Source organism: Phoenix dactylifera, chromosome 8, assembly GCF_009389715.1.
Source record: "Phoenix dactylifera cultivar Barhee BC4 chromosome 8, palm_55x_up_171113_PBpolish2nd_filt_p, whole genome shotgun sequence".
In the NCBI taxonomy this organism is placed as follows: domain Eukaryota; kingdom Viridiplantae; phylum Streptophyta; class Magnoliopsida; order Arecales; family Arecaceae; genus Phoenix; species Phoenix dactylifera.
This window is the reverse complement of record NC_052399.1, coordinates 19,082,522-19,101,108: the sequence shown is the minus strand read 5'-3', so window position 1 is coordinate 19,101,108 and position 18,587 is coordinate 19,082,522. Positions and strand designations below refer to the sequence as shown.

At 43.2% G+C, this 18,587-nt stretch overlaps 1 protein-coding gene across 2 annotated transcripts; it reads right to left on the bottom strand.

The window, feature by feature from the left end:
- Positions 1-1,618: 1,618 nt before the first annotated feature.
- Positions 1,619-17,985, bottom strand: LOC103702993 (protein DJ-1 homolog B-like). Of its 2 annotated transcripts, XM_039129164.1 has the most exons (9): positions 17,819-17,985; positions 17,495-17,664; positions 17,205-17,405; positions 16,969-17,118; positions 16,460-16,642; positions 14,140-14,220; positions 2,473-2,673; positions 2,253-2,393; positions 1,619-2,123 (listed from the first exon to the last, which is right to left on the bottom strand). In XM_039129164.1, the coding sequence occupies exons 2-9, from the start codon at positions 17,516-17,518 to the stop codon at positions 1,923-1,925; spliced, it is 1,182 nt and encodes a 393-aa protein (XP_038985092.1). In that variant the 5' UTR covers positions 17,519-17,664; positions 17,819-17,985; the 3' UTR covers positions 1,619-1,922. The 2 variants fall into 2 exon arrangements, with proteins under 2 accessions (XP_038985092.1, XP_038985091.1); XM_039129163.1 differs by lacking the exon at positions 17,819-17,985 and having other exon boundaries at positions 17,495-17,734.
- Between the last annotated feature and the right edge of the window lie 602 nt (positions 17,986-18,587).

Genomic DNA, 18,587 nt, shown 5'->3' with positions numbered 1-18,587 from the left:
TGATAGCATTAGCTTATTTTATAGGAAATACAAAGATGGCTTTGTTGAAATAGCAACTAATTCTAGGGAGGGACCAATAGTTGAGAAGGACATAGATATGTGATGGTGTAGTTATAGAGCGAGATAAATCCATCCGCCTCTTGGAGAGCCACAAGTTTTTGAAGTCATTTAAGATCAGTTTCATGGGCGGATTTACATCATGAGGTTCATTCGCCTGGGATCACTTTCATCCCTTGGAGTTTGTCAAGTATAGGATCAATCATAGACATTTTTTCCTCATCTAAGAAGTCATCAAACAAAATATTTTTTTATATATATTATTTGAAAGTCAGACGGGAGAGCTTTTGTAGCTCTCTAAGACCCTTGCAACCAATAATTTTATATGAGCATTCCATATAAATATATACTAAAATATGCATTGCTGCATCACGTCCGAGTAAGATGCACTATGCAGTTGTCCAAAATATTTGACATGTATTCGCCAATTAGAGGTGCAAAATTTTAAAATAACAGAGAACCAATTCTCGAGCCCATAAGTTCAATGCCTAACTTCATGGGCTAGGTCTGGGACTTTGTCTTTGCAGTTGACAAATATGGAGAGATTTTATTCCTCTTCCCAAGTTCTGCAAGTATATCCCTTCTTGAGAATTCTTCCCTCAACTCACAAATTATGAAGTATTTGAACGCACAATTTCTGATACTGAATTGCATGGGGAATTCGTGTCATAATCACTCTAGATAACACTGCCATGTAATTTTAAGACGTTTGACAACTTTTGGTTCTCACTTTCATATTGTGATTAGATAAACTGGCAAATGAGACTGATTTCTTTCATGATTTTTCGAACAGAAGCTATTTAGGATCTGCCCGTTAAAGCAATTATAGAAATGATCAGATTACGACCATGTAAGCCATGCTTTCTCGATAACAGCAAAGAGGCATATCGTGTCGACAGCGGTGGCTCAAGGCGCAATAGCTTTCATGATGAGACGGGCCGGATAATTAATTACAAGGCTCGACTCTTGCTGGAGAACTGGAAATTCCATATGAGCTGAACAGGAAGCTTGGCTACATTAACATTACTTGAAATCAACTCAAACCTTGCAATATGATTCCGTAAAGGCAAGACGGTCTCTTAACCCCCTACACAACCCACCAAGCATATAAATCAATCTTGGCCATTTATATTACTTCTATCGCCTCCCCACGTCAAGCGCTTTTATCCCTAGACCGTACAGCCTATTTTCGATGTGTCTCGAGCCTTACTAATCACTGCAAACCTCATACACCACACTGCAAACTGGCTAAACCTCTAATGGACTTAATAAGAATGACGAAACTTTTAGAACACGGGGATTAAGTTGCGCATAGCATTTTACCATTACGCACGGAGAAAACGACTAGATCCTGAACGAACCGTTCCAATGATATTATTCTGTTTTCTGGTAAACGCCTTGCCAATCCCTTTTCTACCTCCTAAGTTGCTGTTGGCCCTCCAAAATGAATACAAGATTTCCCCGTAGTACGAAAAAAAAAAAAAATGTACCCAGGTGTATTCAGTCAAAATAACTAGATGAATATCACCGCTCCACATCAATTGCATGTCTAAAGTCAGAGTTATTTGTTGCAATGATGTTCAATCCGGGCCAAGCATTCAGCATACAAGCCCCTTTTCAGGCCCATCAAACAATGCGACACGTTCCTACTTCAAAAAAACCAACAGTACCAAACTGGCGATTAAAAGGATATATATGACATGCCGCAATCAAACTGCAGCTGATACTCGTACTTCAAACAACATTATCCCAATTCACTAGCTTTATACATAATCCAAGATAGTAATATTCCCTCAAAAACACAGGAACTACCTCACAGTCGCATAATACGTCCGCAGTCACAGACTTGGAAAAGTTCAGCGCATTCATATGAAAACCAGAGTCTTTGCAAGGTTTAGGGCATTCTGTCGACCGAATAGCTTTTCAACAATGGCCAGTGCAAACTCCTCGCATGTCCCTGGGCCTCTGCTCGTGATCAAGTTCCCATCAACCACAACCCTGTTCTCGCATTCGCTTGGATCTGAAAGCTTGTTGCACATGGTTGGATAAGCTGTTGCCTTCTTCCCCTACAGGAGAACATGCCAAGATTAAAAGATTGTCCTTTTTTTTATTTTCTGAGTGTGTGTGTGTGTGTGTGTGTGTGTGTGTGTTGGGGGGAGGGGGGGAGGGCACGAGAGAGGACATGGCAGTCATACTTTAAGCAAGCCATGGGGCTCAAGGACCATAGCTGGAGAGGCACATATTGCCCCATAAAGTTTTTTCGATTTTGCCTGCTTTTTGAGTAAATCAACAAGCTTCTCTGAAGTAGAAAATGCTTGGGCACCACCAGGTCCACCCTGTAAACAAATAAAAGGGCATGAGACAGTTTACAGGCAGATCTGATGTAACAGTTCAATTTAGACTGGCACAACTTACAGGCAGAACAATTAAATCGTATTGCAGCTTAACAGCCTCATCCAAGAGCATATCAGCTACTAGCTTCACATTCCTTGATCCCACAATTTCCAGCTTATCTTCAACTGAGGCAACTATGACATTAGCTTTTGCTCTGCATAAAATGTCAATGATCATAACAGCCTCCATGTCGTCTGAGCCATTGGCTATCGGCACAAGAATCTGGGCACACAGTAACAAGACCAATGTTAACATAGAAATCTTTACTTACTATAGAAAAGACAAGGATACCATATTTTTTGAAAATAAGAGCATACGTGGCATCATGTCAACATCTTGTCATTTTGCAAATTCACTTCATTTACTTAAAATGTATCTAGTGCCCATCAATAAAAGATGATTATAATATAAGTAGACAAGATACAGGAGCAGTAGGGTTATCAACAAGCTAGTTATCACGAGTCCAACTTTATCCAAGAATAAAGACTATCATATTTATGATAGCATTTTGTGATCAGCTAGAAATGTGGAAAGAAAAGGGCGAAGCATGCATTACATAATATTCAATCAAGAATGAAGTTGCATAATCTCAGGTTCTAAGCATTTAGATTTTCATGCACAACTCTTGCTTGCAATAAAACTGCAGCTTCTTCTTGTCATTCAAAGTTCTTGCCATCTGTTTTCTTCCTACTATAAGTAGCATCAAACACAACATAGAGCCACACATTATGTATTCAAAATGCTTCTCTTTTTCTTTTTCCTTACTGGTGTACATCACTTTGTCCATGCAGGGATGCGAATCCAGCAAACTTTCCTATGAACAAAATAGGCTGTAGACGGTTTTCGCACCAAGAAATTGTCTTCTACATTTTTTTTTCCCATACAATAGTGGTTAACTACAACCCACCTAAGCTAAGTTGTACCCTCTCAAAGTATTTCGTGTAATCTGAATTGTCTGGGGAAAAAATTTCAGGCCAAATTTAATTTGGTCCATCCACCATAGAGTGCCTTATTTCACAAACCAATTAACAGCCTGACATCCCTAACAGTGAATTTGATATCTGATACCTCATTGACAGAGTGACGGTCCAATGAAGAGTACTATCTCAAAGGAACAAGAATGGCCCCATCCCACTTCCCTATTTGTCCGATGATTGTTAATGAGTTCCCTCCGCACATGCTAGCTGATTCCCTCCCGAGACACCCACAACAAATGGATACATGGCCTAGTTGATTCCCTCCCGAGACCCCAAAGTTTGACTTCATTAACAGAGTTGGCATTTGTGTAACAACACCCAGTCACCATTGTGCCACATTTCTGCAACCACTATAACAAAAAAGTGCCTGTATATGACAGCATGCATATACTTTGGAGGGTCAAGCACGCACAAGGGCTTACGTCAATGCTTGCATTTTATCCAGTCATCTATCGGACATGAAAGAAGAAGAGTGACAAATTGCAGTTTGTCATCAAATTTTGGCCGCAAACATCTCCAGTAAGACCCCTTCTGAAGGTTTATGGCTCTTGAAATTATTTGGTTTCCAACTACCCCCTGCCTTCAGCATTCCCCTCTTTGTTGTTCAAACAAGGCCAGCTTCGAAAGCAGATAAGGCTATCAGAACAAGGCTGATACACCATTGAATTGTATTCTTTGTGGCTTCACCAAAGTCCATTTTGATCAAAAGACTGTCAGGATGTTCTTAAGATTCACATCATTTTTTATTGCAGCTTCTGTAAGGACCTGAAATTGGGCCCATTCTTGGGCCCAATGAACTGAAGTCGGCAATGGATGCCGACTTCAGTCTGTTCAACGTGGTCTTCCCACGATGAACACGCCGGCCGAACAGCCAGCGTGATCTCCGCAAGCCCCCCCCCCCCCTCTTCCCTCTTCCCCTCTTCCCTCTCCCTCTCTCTCTCTCTCTCTCTCTCTCTCTCTCTCCCCCTCTCTTTCTCTTTTCTGAGAACCCATCCCTTCCTCTTCTTTTTCCCCTCTTTTGAGAAGATCGCCGGAGCCCCGTCGTCGCCGGAGCCGCCATCGCCGCCGGAGAAACACTCGTCGACGACCGGAGGTGAGCAAGACAACGTAGGCCTATTTTTTTGGATTTAAGGGGAGAGAAACAATGGGAATCAATGGGTTTTACTTCCCCTGTTTCGGGGAAGTTCCTTTTTGGGAGATTCGGCCGGCCGACGGCGGCCGGCCGGGGTCAATCCGGCCGAAATGGGTTCGGCCGGAGGTGGGTGAACGGGGGCCGGGCTTCCAGCCCCGGTCTCCCTCTCTTTCCTCCCTTTTCTTCCTCTCTCTCTCTCCTTCTTCTCTTCTTCTTCCCGTTCGGTGCCGCCTGTGAAGGTGGGTAGCCGACGGCGGCTGGCCGAGCACCGCCGCCGAGGGCCACGGTCGGCCGCCGAGGGCCGACCGGAGCCACCAGCCACCCCCCCTTCTTCCTTTCTTCTTCTTCTTCTCCTTCTTCTTCCTCTTCTCCTTCTTTTTCTTCTTCTTCTTCTTCTTCTTCTTCCGGCTGGGTGCTTGTCCTTGCTTTGATTTCCGTGCCTCAAGTGGGGATCAGACCATGAACCGGTTTAGATTATGAACCGGTTCCACCTAATCCTTGTATTGGGTTTGATCTGAATTTGAGTGAATAGGTTTGGGTTATGGTTTGGATCTGAGTCAGAAATTGGGGTTAGCCTGATTTGAGTGTAATCTGGTTCGTCAAGATTTAATCTAATCTGGTCTGGTCAGACCTGGTTTGGGTTGGGCTAGGGACCTGTTTTTGGGCTGAGTTGGGTCTGATTGGATTTGTGGGCTGGTTTGGTTTGGGCCCGAGATCTGATTTGGACCTGTAATCTGGTTTGGTTCATTTGGGCCTAATTTGTGTTGGGCCACAATTGGTTTGGGTCTAAAGAATTCTGATTTTTGGGATCTAATTTACTTATTCTTGGATCTATGAACTTAGGAGTTTAGGGGATTGGAATTAGTTTAAATTATGTTTCTTAATTAATTAAATAATTAATATTTATGTTTAATCAGGGGTTCGTGATATCTGTGGCAGGGATTTTTAAGCGAGCCCAGGTAGGTAACCTTGCTCAAAGTATGATTTACATGTATTATGCATATGTGTATGATTATTTCCAGCATATTGATATGTTTTATATTCTTGGCATCATTATTATTTAGAAGCATGTTTTTGACTGGAAATCGATCATCTGAAAATCTATTATGTAGATATTGGTTTTGAAAACTTATGTTTATATTAAGTTTGATTGTTGGAAATTGTGGATGTGATTTTGGAGACCGCGTGACTATTGTCTAGGATTCCCGCCAATGGGGTGGAAACGTTGGCCCTGTCGACTTGTATGAGGAACTAGCTCCGGCACTATGGGGTGTTTTGGCTCTGCGGAGCATGCTCTGAGGAGCAGAGATTGGGCACCCTGGGGTGCAGCACTGCGGTGCAGCACTGCGGTGCAGGGCTCCATTAGGAGCAGAGTGTTGACACTTCGGTGTGACCATGCCACTGGGTGATGTGGCCGTAGTCATGCGGTTTGATCTGTGGATTATGTTATGCGTGATGTGATAGATTGAGATGGTATATATATATTACTTGAGTATCGGATTGGTTTGCGGATCATCATATTTATTTTGTGCACATGACCTGTAGTTACATTGCATATGCTTTAATACATGTTATCGTGACTTTATGCATGTTGTTACCTACTGAGCTGTCGTAGCTCATACCTGTTTTTGACATAATTGCAGGAGATGATTGATGGGGGATTCGGGAGGAGAGGACTTATGACACTGGACATAGATAGATTTAGATTCATTTTGTCATAAGTAATTGATCTTGTAAATAAATGTTATCAACTTTATTTGAGACATTTGAAATTGAATTATTGATTTGATTATCATAAATGATAGATTTTTAGTATTGATATTGTGATCTGATGTTGTGACTTGAGTGTCTGATTATTCAGCCTTGCACGCCCGTGCGGTCCGCCGTGCAGGTGTGCGGCGTCTGGCGCGTCCCAGGCCTAGGTTCGGGTTCGGGGCGTGACAGATTTAGTGGTATCAGAGCTTAGGTTAACGATCACTAGGGACATCAGAACAAAAGAACAATAACTAATGAAAACCCTAGGAGCATAGGGACACATGTGAGGAAATGAGAGTGGGGTAGTAAACTCATAGGATGATTTTTGACTTAACCCTAACTTGTGGTATTATGTCTGTATCAGGATGCCGCCCCGCCGTGCTCGTGTACCACCTCGTTGTCTGATTGAGACGATGGGAGATGATCCGGCGACTCCTCGCCCAGCTGAGCGAGTTCAGGAAGAGGAGATTGCTCCGACAGTTTTAGACCGACCAGAGCAGGATCAGGCGGGAGGATCGACCCCAGTATTGGAACTGGTCAGGGAGGTGATTGGGCTGGTCAGACAGCAGAGGGACCCACAGCCACAGCATCCCTCTGCTAGCTCGTCGGATCAAGAGAGGAGCATTGCAGAATTCCGGAAGTTGGCTCCTCCGGCCTTCAAGGGAACCATAGATCCCCAGGAGGCCGAACACTGGCTTGACGAGATGGAGAAGGCCTTCAGGGCCATGGGATGCACCGAGGAGGAGAGAGTCAGATATGCTACTTATATGCTCCATGACCGGGCACACCACTGGTGGGAGTCAGTGGAGCGGACCATGATACAGGATATCGGGACTGTGACTTGGGCTGGATTTCGGACGGCTTTTTATTCCAAATATTTTCCGTCCAGTCGTGTCAGAGAGTTGGAGAGAGAGTTCCTGAGTCTCTCTCAGGGGAGTATGTCAGTTGAGGAGTACGAGGCAGAGTTCGATAGACTGTCTCGTTTTGCACCCTCCCTCGTCCAGGACTCTGTAGCCAGGATGAGTAGATTTGAGGAGGGATTGAGACCCCACCTGCGTCGAGGCTTGGCTGCTGTCCATTGGACCGACTATGATGATCTTGTAGACAGAGCAAAGAATATGGAGATTATCTGGAAAGAGACGCAGGCAGCACATAAAGGGAGGCTGAAGAGGGCCAGAGATTCTGATTCGGATAGTGAGCGGCATGTACGCCGACCCGTGCAGATCCGTCACGGAGCAGGACAGCGAGCTCCACCTGGGAGGACTGCACCAGAGCACCGGGTGATATCAGGAGCCTGTTATTTTTGCAGTCAGATTGGACACAAGGCCATTGATTGTCCCCGGAGACGGCCCAGGGTTGGAGCATGTTACAGATGTGGCCAACAGGGCCACAAGATGGCTCAGTGTCCTCAGACCCAGTCTAGGACTATTGTCTGTTATGGGTGTGGTCAGCCGGGCCACAGGATTTCTAGTTGTCCCCGGGCCGGATCTGTGCAGAGGCCACCGAGCGCTAGGGCTCCTCAGCGACAGATTCCCCCCGATCCAGCACAGATTTCTCAGCCAGCCGCTCCCAGACAGCAGACAGGAGGAGGGTCTCGCACCCAGGGACGGGTATATGCACTGACACAGCAGGATGCTCAGGCATCCAACACGGCAGTGACAGGTACCTTATTAGTACATTCTACTTATGCATATGCACTATTCGACTCAGGGGCCACACACTCTTTTATTTCATCTACATATGTGCATAAGCATGATATATTTTGCTCACCCTTGGAGAGGGAATTATGTGTTAGTACCCCAGCTGGGGGTAAGATGATCACCTCACTGATATGCAAGTCTTGCCCAGTAATTGTAGAGGGTAGAGACTTGAAAGCTGACCTTATTGTCATGGACTTACATGAATTTGATTTAATTCTGGATATGGATTGGTTAGCTATATATCACGCTACCATTGACTGCTTCTCGAAGCGGGTGACTTTCTGAATCCCTGACATTGAAGAGTTTTATTTTGTGGGTGATGGAGGGTGTGTCTCCCCTCAGATAGTGGCAGCCTTACAGGGTATTCGGTCTCTCAGGAAGGGGTGCTCTGTGTATATGGCAGCCGTCATGGATTCTGAGCAGTCGGAACAGAAAATTGAAGACATACCCGTGGTCAGGGAATACCCTGATGTTTTCCCTGATGAGCTTCCTGGTTTACCACCAGTTAGAGAGGTGGAATTTGCCATTGATCTAAACCCTGGTACGGCACCCATATCTAGACCTCCTTACAGAATGGCCCCTGCTGAACTAAAAGAACTGAAGGAACAGTTGCAGGAGCTATTGGATCTGGGTTTCATTCGACCCAGTGTCTCTCCTTGGGGTGCACCAGTGTTATTTGTGAGGAAGAAGGACGGCAGTATGAGGCTATGCATTGATTTCCGGGAAATTAACAAAGTGACTATCAAGAACAGGTACCTCCTGCCCCGGATTGATGACTTGTTTGATCAGCTTCAGGGTGCCCAGGTGTTTTCAAAGATTGATCTGCGATCTGGATATCATCAGTTGAGGATAAAGGAGTCTGATATAGCCAAGACTGCCTTCCGCACCAGATATGGCCATTATGAGTATCTGGTGATGCCTTTCGGGTTGACAAATGCTCCAGTTGCATTTATGGATCTGATGAACAGGGTATTTAAACCTTTTTGGACAAATTTGTAATTGTGTTTATTGATGACATCTTAATCTATTCCAAGAGTCATACTGAGCATGAGCAACACTTGAAAATTGTTTTGGAAATTTTGAGACAGAATCAATTGTATGGGAAACTGAAGAAATGTCAGTTCTGGCTGGATCAGGTGATGTTCTTGGGGCATGTGGTATCTAAAGAAGGAATTATGGTTGACCCGAAGAAGATCGAAGCTGTAGTTGACTGGAGCAGACCGACAAATGTATCAGAGATCCGCAGTTTTCTTGGATTAGCCGGCTATTACAGAAGATTTGTAGAAGGCTTCTCTAGTATTGCTGGGCCCTTGACTCGACTCACTCGCAAAGGAGTGAAATTCGAGTGGTCGGATCAGTGTGAGAAGAGCTTCGAGGAATTGAAGCGCCGGCTAGTGTCAGCACCTATTTTGACTCTGCCAGTCACGGGTGTTGATTATACTATTTACAGTGATGCCTCCAAGAAGGGTTTGGGCTGTGTGCTGATGCAGAATGGAAAAGTTATTGCCTACGCCTCTAGACAGCTCAAGCCTTATGAAGAAAACTATCCCACACATGATCTCGAGCTTGCAGCAGTTGTATTTGCTCTGAAAATATGGAGGCACTATTTGTATGAAGAGACATGTCAGGTATATACTGATCATAAAAGCCTGAAATATCTCTTTACTCAAAAAGAGCTGAACATGAGACAGAGGAGGTGGCTGGAGTTGTTAAAAGATTATGATCTGATTATCCACTATCACCCTGGAAAGGCAAATGTAGTAGCAGATGCACTGAGCCGGAAATCTTCAGGGAATATTGCAGCCTTGATTACTACTCAGAAGGATATTCTGGAAGATCTGAGGAGAGCAGAGATAGAGGTGTATCTACATGAGGCTACTATGAAATTGGCAAACTTGCGAGTCCAGCCTACACTTATTGATAGAATTAAGGCAGCGCAAGTTGATGACCCTCGACTCCAGAAGATCAGGAGGGATATCGAGTCTGGTACACAGTCAGATTTCCGTATACATGAAGATGGCTCTTTGAGGTTTATTAACAGAGTCTGTGTTCCAGATAATCCTGGTCCGAAGAAGGAAATCATGGATGAAGCTCACAGTACGGGATATACAGTGCACCCAGGCAGTACCAAGATGTACAAGGATCTGAAAGCGGTGTTTTGGTGGAATAACATGAAGAGGGAGATTGCCCAGCATGTATCTTAATGCTTAACTTGTCAGCAAGTTAAGATTGAGCATCAGAGACCAGCAGGTATGCTACAGCCTCTGCCGATTCCAGAGTGGAAATGGGAGCATATCACTATGGATTTCGTATCAGGGCTACCTCGCACCCTTAGAGGTCATGATTCAGTCTGGGTGATCGTAGACAGACTGACCAAAACAGCTCATTTTCTGGCAATCAAGACTGGGATGACACTGGAGAAGCTGGCAGAATTATATATCGAGCAGATAGTACGGCTGCACGGAGTTCCAGTATCCATTTTATCAGACAGAGATTCCCGGTTTGTGGCACATTTCTGGGGCAGCTTGCACAGAGCTTTGGGGACCACCCTTAGCTTCAGTACAGCCTTTCATCCACAGACAGATGGACAGTCTGAGAGGACCATCCAGATTCTAGAGGATATGCTGAGAGCCTGCTCTATTGATATGAGGGGCTCTTGGGATCATCACTTGTCACTGGTAGAGTTTGCTTATAATAATAGCTACCAGGCAAGCATACAGATGGCTCCTTATGAGGCTCTATATGGTAGGAAGTGCAGATCGCCTATCTGTTGGGATGATGTGGGGGAGAGGAAGATCTTGGGTCCAGAGATGGTGCAGCAGACAGTGGAAAAGATTCAATTGATCAGAGAACGACTCCGAGCAGCTCAGAGCAGACAGAAAAGCTATGCAGATATCAGGAGGCGGGAATTGAAATTTCAGGTCGGAGATCATGTGTTCCTCAGAGTATCCCCTTCTAAAGGGATCATGCGGTTTGGAGTTCGAGGCAAGCTCAGTCCGAGATATGTGGGACCCTTCGAGATTCTCGAGAGAGTTGGATCTGTTGCTTATAGACTGGCACTTCCACCTGCTCTATCGGGAGTTCATTCTGTATTTCATGTCTCCATGCTGAGGAAGTATATTGCTGATCCAAATCATGTGATTGATGTGGCACCTTTGCAGCTTCGCGCCGATCTTACATATGTGGAGCAGCCTGTCCGTATAGTGGATAGGAAGGACCAAGTCTTGAGAAGACGCACTATCCCATATGTCAAGGTCCAGTGGAGCAATCATAGTGAGAGAGAAGCCACCTGGGAGCTGGAGGAGGAGATGAGAGAGAAGTATCCAGCCTTGTTCTCGGATTGAGGTATGTTTTTAATTTCGAGGACGAAATTTTTTTTTAGTTGGTTAGAGTGTAAGGACCTGAAATTGGGCCCATTCTTGGGCCCAATGAACTGAAGTCGGCAATGGATGCCGACTTCAGTCTGTTCATCGTGGTCTTCCCACGATGAACACGCCGGCCGAACGGCCAGCGTGATCTCCGCAAGCCCCCCCCTCTTCCCTCTTCCCCTCTTCCCTCTCCCTCTCTCTCTCTCTCTCTCCCTCTCTTTCTCTTCTCTGAGAACCCATCCCTTCCTCTTCTTTTTCCCCTCTTTTGAGAAGATCGCCGGAGCCCCGTCGTCGCCGGAGCCGCCATCGCCGCCGGAGAAACACTCGTCGACGACCGGAGGTGAGCAAGACAATGTAGGCCTATTTTTTTGGATTTAAGGGGAGAGAAACGATGGGAATCAATGGGTTTTACTTCCCCTGTTTCGGGAAAGTTCCTTTTTGGGAGATTCGGCCGGCCGACGGCGGCCGGCCGGGGTCAATCCGGCCAAAATGGGTTCGGCCGGAGGTGGGTGAACGGGGGCCGGGCTTCCAGCCCCGGTCTCCCTCTCTTTCCTCCCTTTTCTTCCTCTCTCTCTCTCCTTCTTCTCTTCTTCCCGTTCGGTGCCGCCTGTGAAGGTGGGGTAGCCGATGGCGGCTGGCCGAGCGCCGCCGCCGAGGGCCACGGTCGGCCGCCGAGGGCCGACCGGAGCCACCAGCCACCCCCCCCCTTCTTCCTTTCTTCTTCTTCTTCTCCTTCTTCTTCCTCTTCTCCTTCTTCTTCTTCTTCTTCTTCTTCTTCCGGCTGGGTGCTTGTCCTTGCTTTGATTTCCGTGCCTCAAGTGGGGATCAGACCATGAACCGGTTTAGATTATGAACCGGTTCCACCTAATCCTTGTATTGGGTTTGATCTGAATTTGAGTGAATAGGTTTGGGTTATGGTTTGGATCTGAGTCAGAAATTGGGGTTAGCCTGATTTGAGTGTAATCTGGTTCGTCAAGATTTAATCTAATCTGGTCTGGTCAGACCTGGTTTGGGTTGGGCTAGGGACCTGTTTTTGGGCTGAGTTGGGTCTGATTGGATTTGTGGGCTGGTTTGGTTTGGGCCCGAGATCTGATTTGGACCTGTAATCTGGTTTGGTTCATTTGGGCCTAATTTGTGTTGGGCCACAATTGGTTTGGGTCTAAAGAATTCTGATTTTTGGGATCTAGTTTACTTATTCTTGGATCTATGAACTTAGGAGTTTAGGGGATTGGAATTAGTTTAAATTATGTTTCTTAATTAATTAAATAATTAATATTTATGTTTAATCAGGGGTTCGTGATATCTGTGGCAGGGATTTTTAAGCGAGCCCAGGTAGGTAACCTTGCTCAAAGTATGATTTACATGTATTATGCATATGTGTATGATTATTTCCAGCATATTGATATGTTTTATATTCTTGGCATCATTATTATTTAGAAGCATGTTTTTGACTAGAAATCGATCATCTGAAAATCTATTATGTAGATATTGGTTTTGAAAACTTATGTTTATATTAAGTTTGATTGTTGGAAATTGTGGATGTGATTTTGGAGACCGCGTGACTATTGTCTAGGATTCCCGCCAATGGGGTGGAAACGTTGGCCCTGTCGACTTGTATGAGGAACTAGTTCCGGCACTATGGGGTGTTTTGGCTCTGAGGAGCAGAGATTGGGCACCCTGGGGTGCAGCACTGCGGTGCAGGGCTCCATTAGGAGCAGAGTGTTGACACTTCGGTGTGACCATGCCACTGGGTGATGTGGCCGTAGTCATGCGGTTTGATCTGTGGATTATGTTATGCGTGATGTGATAGACTGAGATGGTATATATATATATTACTTGAGTATCGGATTGGTTTGCGGATCATCATATTTATTTTGTGCACATGACCTGTAGTTACATTGCATATGCTTTAATACATGTTATCGTGACTTTATGCATGTTGTTACCTACTTAGCTGTCGTAGCTCATACCTGTTTTTGACATAATTGCAGGAGATGATTGATGGGGGATTCGGGAGGAGAGGACTTATGACACTGGACATAGATAGATTTAGATTCATTTTGTCATAAGTAATTGATCTTGTAAATAAATATTATCAACTTTATTTGAGACATTTGAAATTGAATTATTGATTTGATTATCATAAATGATAGATTTTTAGTATTGATATTGTGATCTGATGTTGTGATTTGAGTGTCTGATTATTCAGCCTTGCACGCCCGTGCGGTCCGCCGTGCGGGTGTGCGGCGTCTGGCGCGTCCCGGGCCTAGGTTCGGGTTCGGGGCGTGACAGCTTCAGTAAAATTAATTACTCCCCGTGGTCTGTTTTCACATTCATTGTTCTGAATCCACTTTGCATCAGTTGGTTGACCTAGCATGGTTAACAGCCTTGCAATGCATATGAGTGTTTCATATCTTTATGTTGCCTTATTTTAGTCTTTTCTTTAATCATTTGCATTGTCACTGTTCTTCGTTAGCTTTAATTTTCCTAAGTTCTCTCCAACACATAATCCAGTCAGAAAGAGCTCAAACTACAAACTCAACTGCTGCAGGGAGTTCAAATACCGCTGAATTGAAAAGCTATAAAAAAAAAAAATCAACAAATGAGACAGTCTACTTTAAGTAAGAAATTGCAAAGAAAACAAAATAAAGCCAGCAAACACAATTTTAATGCTAAAAAATAAAAGAGGAAGCAATAAACAATGAAGGAAAGGCTTATGTTAGAACGGTCAAACAATACTGGATTTCCAGTCTTACCTGAGGTGTATTAGTAAATTTCCATTCAATCGAGTTTAGCTCAGTCATAGAAAACTCGGCCCCATGATGAAGACGCATCACCTAAACAGATAACCAGTCATCATTCATTAGCAAGTATGATGCACAATCACAAAAGAAATGTATTGGATTAAACGAAAGAAAGCATTTCAAGGCAGTAAGAACATTAAATGAGGATAAATTCTTCTTAGCTCATGTACGCACAAAACACAGTTTAAGATTCATTGAGAACATATACTTAGCAGTTGGCCTCAATAAAATACAGCTCAGTGGAATTGCATATAAAACGTAATATTTTTGAAAATTTACAGCTCATGGCTCACTAAAATCTAATAACATATGAACATTCTACATGCTAAATTTACAGGAAAGGAGAATGACCACTTTCTTCAAATGTCCCATCTTAGGTAGCCTAGTTCTGATTAAAACATCCCTCTGTGATCATTAGGTCCAGGCAGGTGAGCAGCACCTTTCATGACTATATGGCTGTAATGGTGACTCCAGAATAGGAAAAAAAAAAAGACTAACCTAGGTGCTGATGAAGAAGAACCAAATGTTTCTCTTCTGTTAAACTCAAGCTCTTCTTCGGAGTGGAGAAAACAGCTAGTGTTGAAAGAAACTGAGTCATTCAATGTGATGTAAACAGGTGCGCATTCCTACAACTTGAAGCAGTCAAATCCTTGACATTTCATGGCATATGATTGTTTATACACAAAGATAACTATGAATATGCAGGTAAGCATGCAAAAATGATTTTGGAAAAAACAGTAGAAAGTTACATTTGTCATGATATCAACTTCTTAATGATATTAAGAAGACAAAACAAGTCGCTAGTTAGCTATCATATATATTTTCTTATCATTGAGAATGGTGATCATATGGACACCCTAAAGTTTCTTTCCAAGCTCAAGGACTCTGTGCCAAGGTGATGCAGTATCCCCCGTATCGCCTGCATCATACAGCTTCTTTCCATACCTTTTGTTTCATTTCGCTAACTAGAAAAGAAGTAAGTAACAATTTTCTACAAATATAAGTTAGCAATAATAACCATTATATTTCAATCATACGCATGATAACAGCTTTTAATTAAGAAATGTTGCACAAGGATCAGCTCATCAGGTGCTCCCCTCTTACTCATGCTTCACATTGATACCTTCTAGTTTTAATATCGCCAATTGCTACCAACGCTGCTAGGAATGTGTTGCTCTTCATGTAGTGATTCTGTGATTGTATTAATTGAAGATTTATTCTTATTAGAACTATAGTGAATGTTTAAGTAAGGTGCTTCTGCTCTAGGTCAAGCCCTTCAAGCATAGTCATGTGCCTATATTGTACCAAAACTATCCCCAGACAGCCTTAAACTCGTTATCCATCACCTTATGATTTAAGCAACAAAGTTCTTAAATTTATTCTATTAGAAAAATGATCCTATTCAACATTCCATTTTATGTCAAAAGCCCATAGAATGCTCCACCTTCATCCACTCTATTACCCTGTATTTTCAAGTATGCAACATTAGCCACCTTCACATTAAATGGTTTTTCTTCAATGACACTAGCCAGCATTGCACAATATGTAACAAGTCAGTAAGGGACCATCACAGTACAAGAATATGTAACCTAGCTTCATATGTATATGTCTGATTGACACACACTGACCTAGCACAATCCTTTTTCAGTTGCCACAAGCCCTGGCAAATGATTTGGCACATGAGTAGCATGCCAACCCATGATTGGCACAGGCATGGGAAATTGTACTTTAGTCCTTGCTTGCTTATATCAATCACACAATGTTACAAGGTGTATCCCCCTCTTCTCTAGTTCCCATCAGACTTATTATTTATTTTATTTTGCAATTTATACATGCATACATTATGTATGTATGCATGCATTATTGCAGAGATGAGACAATTTGTTTACATTTTCCATGGATCATGATAGACAATATTATCCCGAAATATCAACACATGCAGTGCAATCTTATATATTCTTCTTCTTCTCGCAAATTATAACATCACATTAATGTCTTTCTCCAAAAAAACACAACATTGACTGGTCCACTTGTCTAGTAGTCAAAATTTGTATCTATTCTCGTCTTTATGTGTTTCGATTGCAATAAAGTGCCCCCGTGTTTGGTTTTTCTGAGGCTGAAGTGTCAGGCTCTTTTGGACACCCCGACACTTGGGATGGCAAGGGTGACAAGTGTCCAGCTGGCACTCTTTCCCATTATAGGTCTATGAAAGTACATGCATAAATAACTAAAAGAAAAAAACAAAACTCAGCAAGTGAAGAACACAGATTACCATAGGCCCTGCAACTTTATCAGCTTTCTCTTTTCCATATAGTTGTTCCACCAAAGCCAAAGAAAACTCCATAGATGTTCCTGGTCCACGGCTTGTGACTACCCGTCCATCCACTTGCACCCTTGATTCCACCTTTATCGCTTCAGAGGGGAGCTTCTCCATAAATGAAGGATGACAAGTTGCCTGTCGGGAAAATATTTAGGCCAAAAACAAGAAAGAAAGAAAAAATGAACAACAACAAACATCATCACTAGACCAAATTCAGACGATGACAGGTGAAATTAGAACCTAAGAAGCAGCCACAAATTTAGAATTACGTACAGAGGGCGACAGAAAATTGTTGAATTGTAAAATCAATCGTAATCGCAATCACTAGCTGATTAAATCGTTGTGAGCTTCTTGAAATTTCATAAAACGTAAAGATTGAAAAAAAAATGAAAAGAACTTCTTATTAAAATTTTATGTTAATAAATAAAAATTGAAGAAAGGTCACTGATCAAGAATCTCACTTTTAAACCCTTGAGCAAACCCCATGATCCCAGTGCCACAGCCGGGGCGGCACAGATCGCGGCGTAAAGCCCCCCTTTTTCCGCTTGCTTCTTCACGATGCTCTCTAAGGCTCCACAATCCCTAAGAGTTGCCGAACCTGGCATCCCTCCCTACATAAAATCCAAGAAAGTCAATTAAGAGCCCCGGAAAAAGGATTCGGCAACCAAATCTTTCGAACTAGGTCTCGCTAACTCACGGGAACGGAGATGAGGTCGAAGGAAGAATCGGTGCAGTCCGACACGAGGGCGTCGGCCACGATCTTGATTCCCCAGCAGGCCTCGACGCGGAGGTCCTTCTCCGCCGATGCCACGGTGACGTCGGCGCCGGCCCTCCGGAGGAAGCCGATGGTGTTCACCACTTCTATCGGCTCCGTCCCGTTGGCGATCGGGACCAGGACCTGGTCGGATTCCCGAAAGGCGTCAGAAAAACGAGGAATCGGGGAGGGTTTTGAGGGAAATTAGAGGGGCGATGAGGAGAAGAGGCTACCTTCTTCGGGGGAGGAGAAGCCATGGACGACGAGCTCGCGAAGCTCAGTGGGGCCAGAAGTGATCCCCGGATGCTTCGAGAGGAGAGGAATGGGGGAGAGGAGAAGCAACATGGGACGAGCAAAATCAGTCAAGCACTTTGTCCCAATCCTTGAAATATATGTTCATTTCCTGCTAGCCAAATGCGACGAGCAATATAACAAATGGAAATTGCTTTAGAATACCTTATAGTAGAAGAAAATCTTTCTCTAACAATCTCAAGAAAGTCATCCAAAAATAATGAAGAAAATATCAACAAGTTTGAAACTGAGACTATTCTCAGTACCTGTGCTGCCATATGACAATGGAGTATAACACGTTGAATGGACTCCTCTACATCAGAATATAAATCACAATAGTCTAGGATATGAAATCTACGGTGAAGCAAAATTTCTTTGCATAGTAAACGATACCAAGCAATTTTTCACATAAATAATATGATCTTAGGATGAACACATAATTTCTAAACCAAAGCAGTGCTATGATTTGTTTATCAAGCAATTTTTCATATAAATAATACGATCTTGGGATAAACACGCAATTTCCAAAATAAAGCAATGCTATGATTCGGTCAAGATGTAGGTAAAAAATGTCTATAGAAATGTTAAACTTTGACGCGCAACCTAAAACTAAAAGTAGACCCCATCCCAACCTATCACAACATTCACCAATTGGAACTAGAATACATAATATTTTATCTGCTTGCTCTTTTGAAAAAGTTTGTATAATAAATGGTTGATTTCATCTCTTTCCTATAGAAATCATAAGATTCTTAGCCATAAGGCTTGTAATGCAGCAGTATCAATAGGAGCAGCTTTTAAAAAATGTAAATAATAATGACAGCCATGTATAATTATTGGACCTAAAACTAATTTAGGCTCCATGAAGAGATCAGCAATAATTTTGATTTTCAAATTTTATTTAAATTTTAGTGACTGCATAATAGTTCCAAAGTTAATATATAACAATTATAAACTCATGATACCAAATAAAAAATATAAATCCCTCACATCTTTTTAATATATATTACAATCCCAAATTCGAGCTTCCATGCA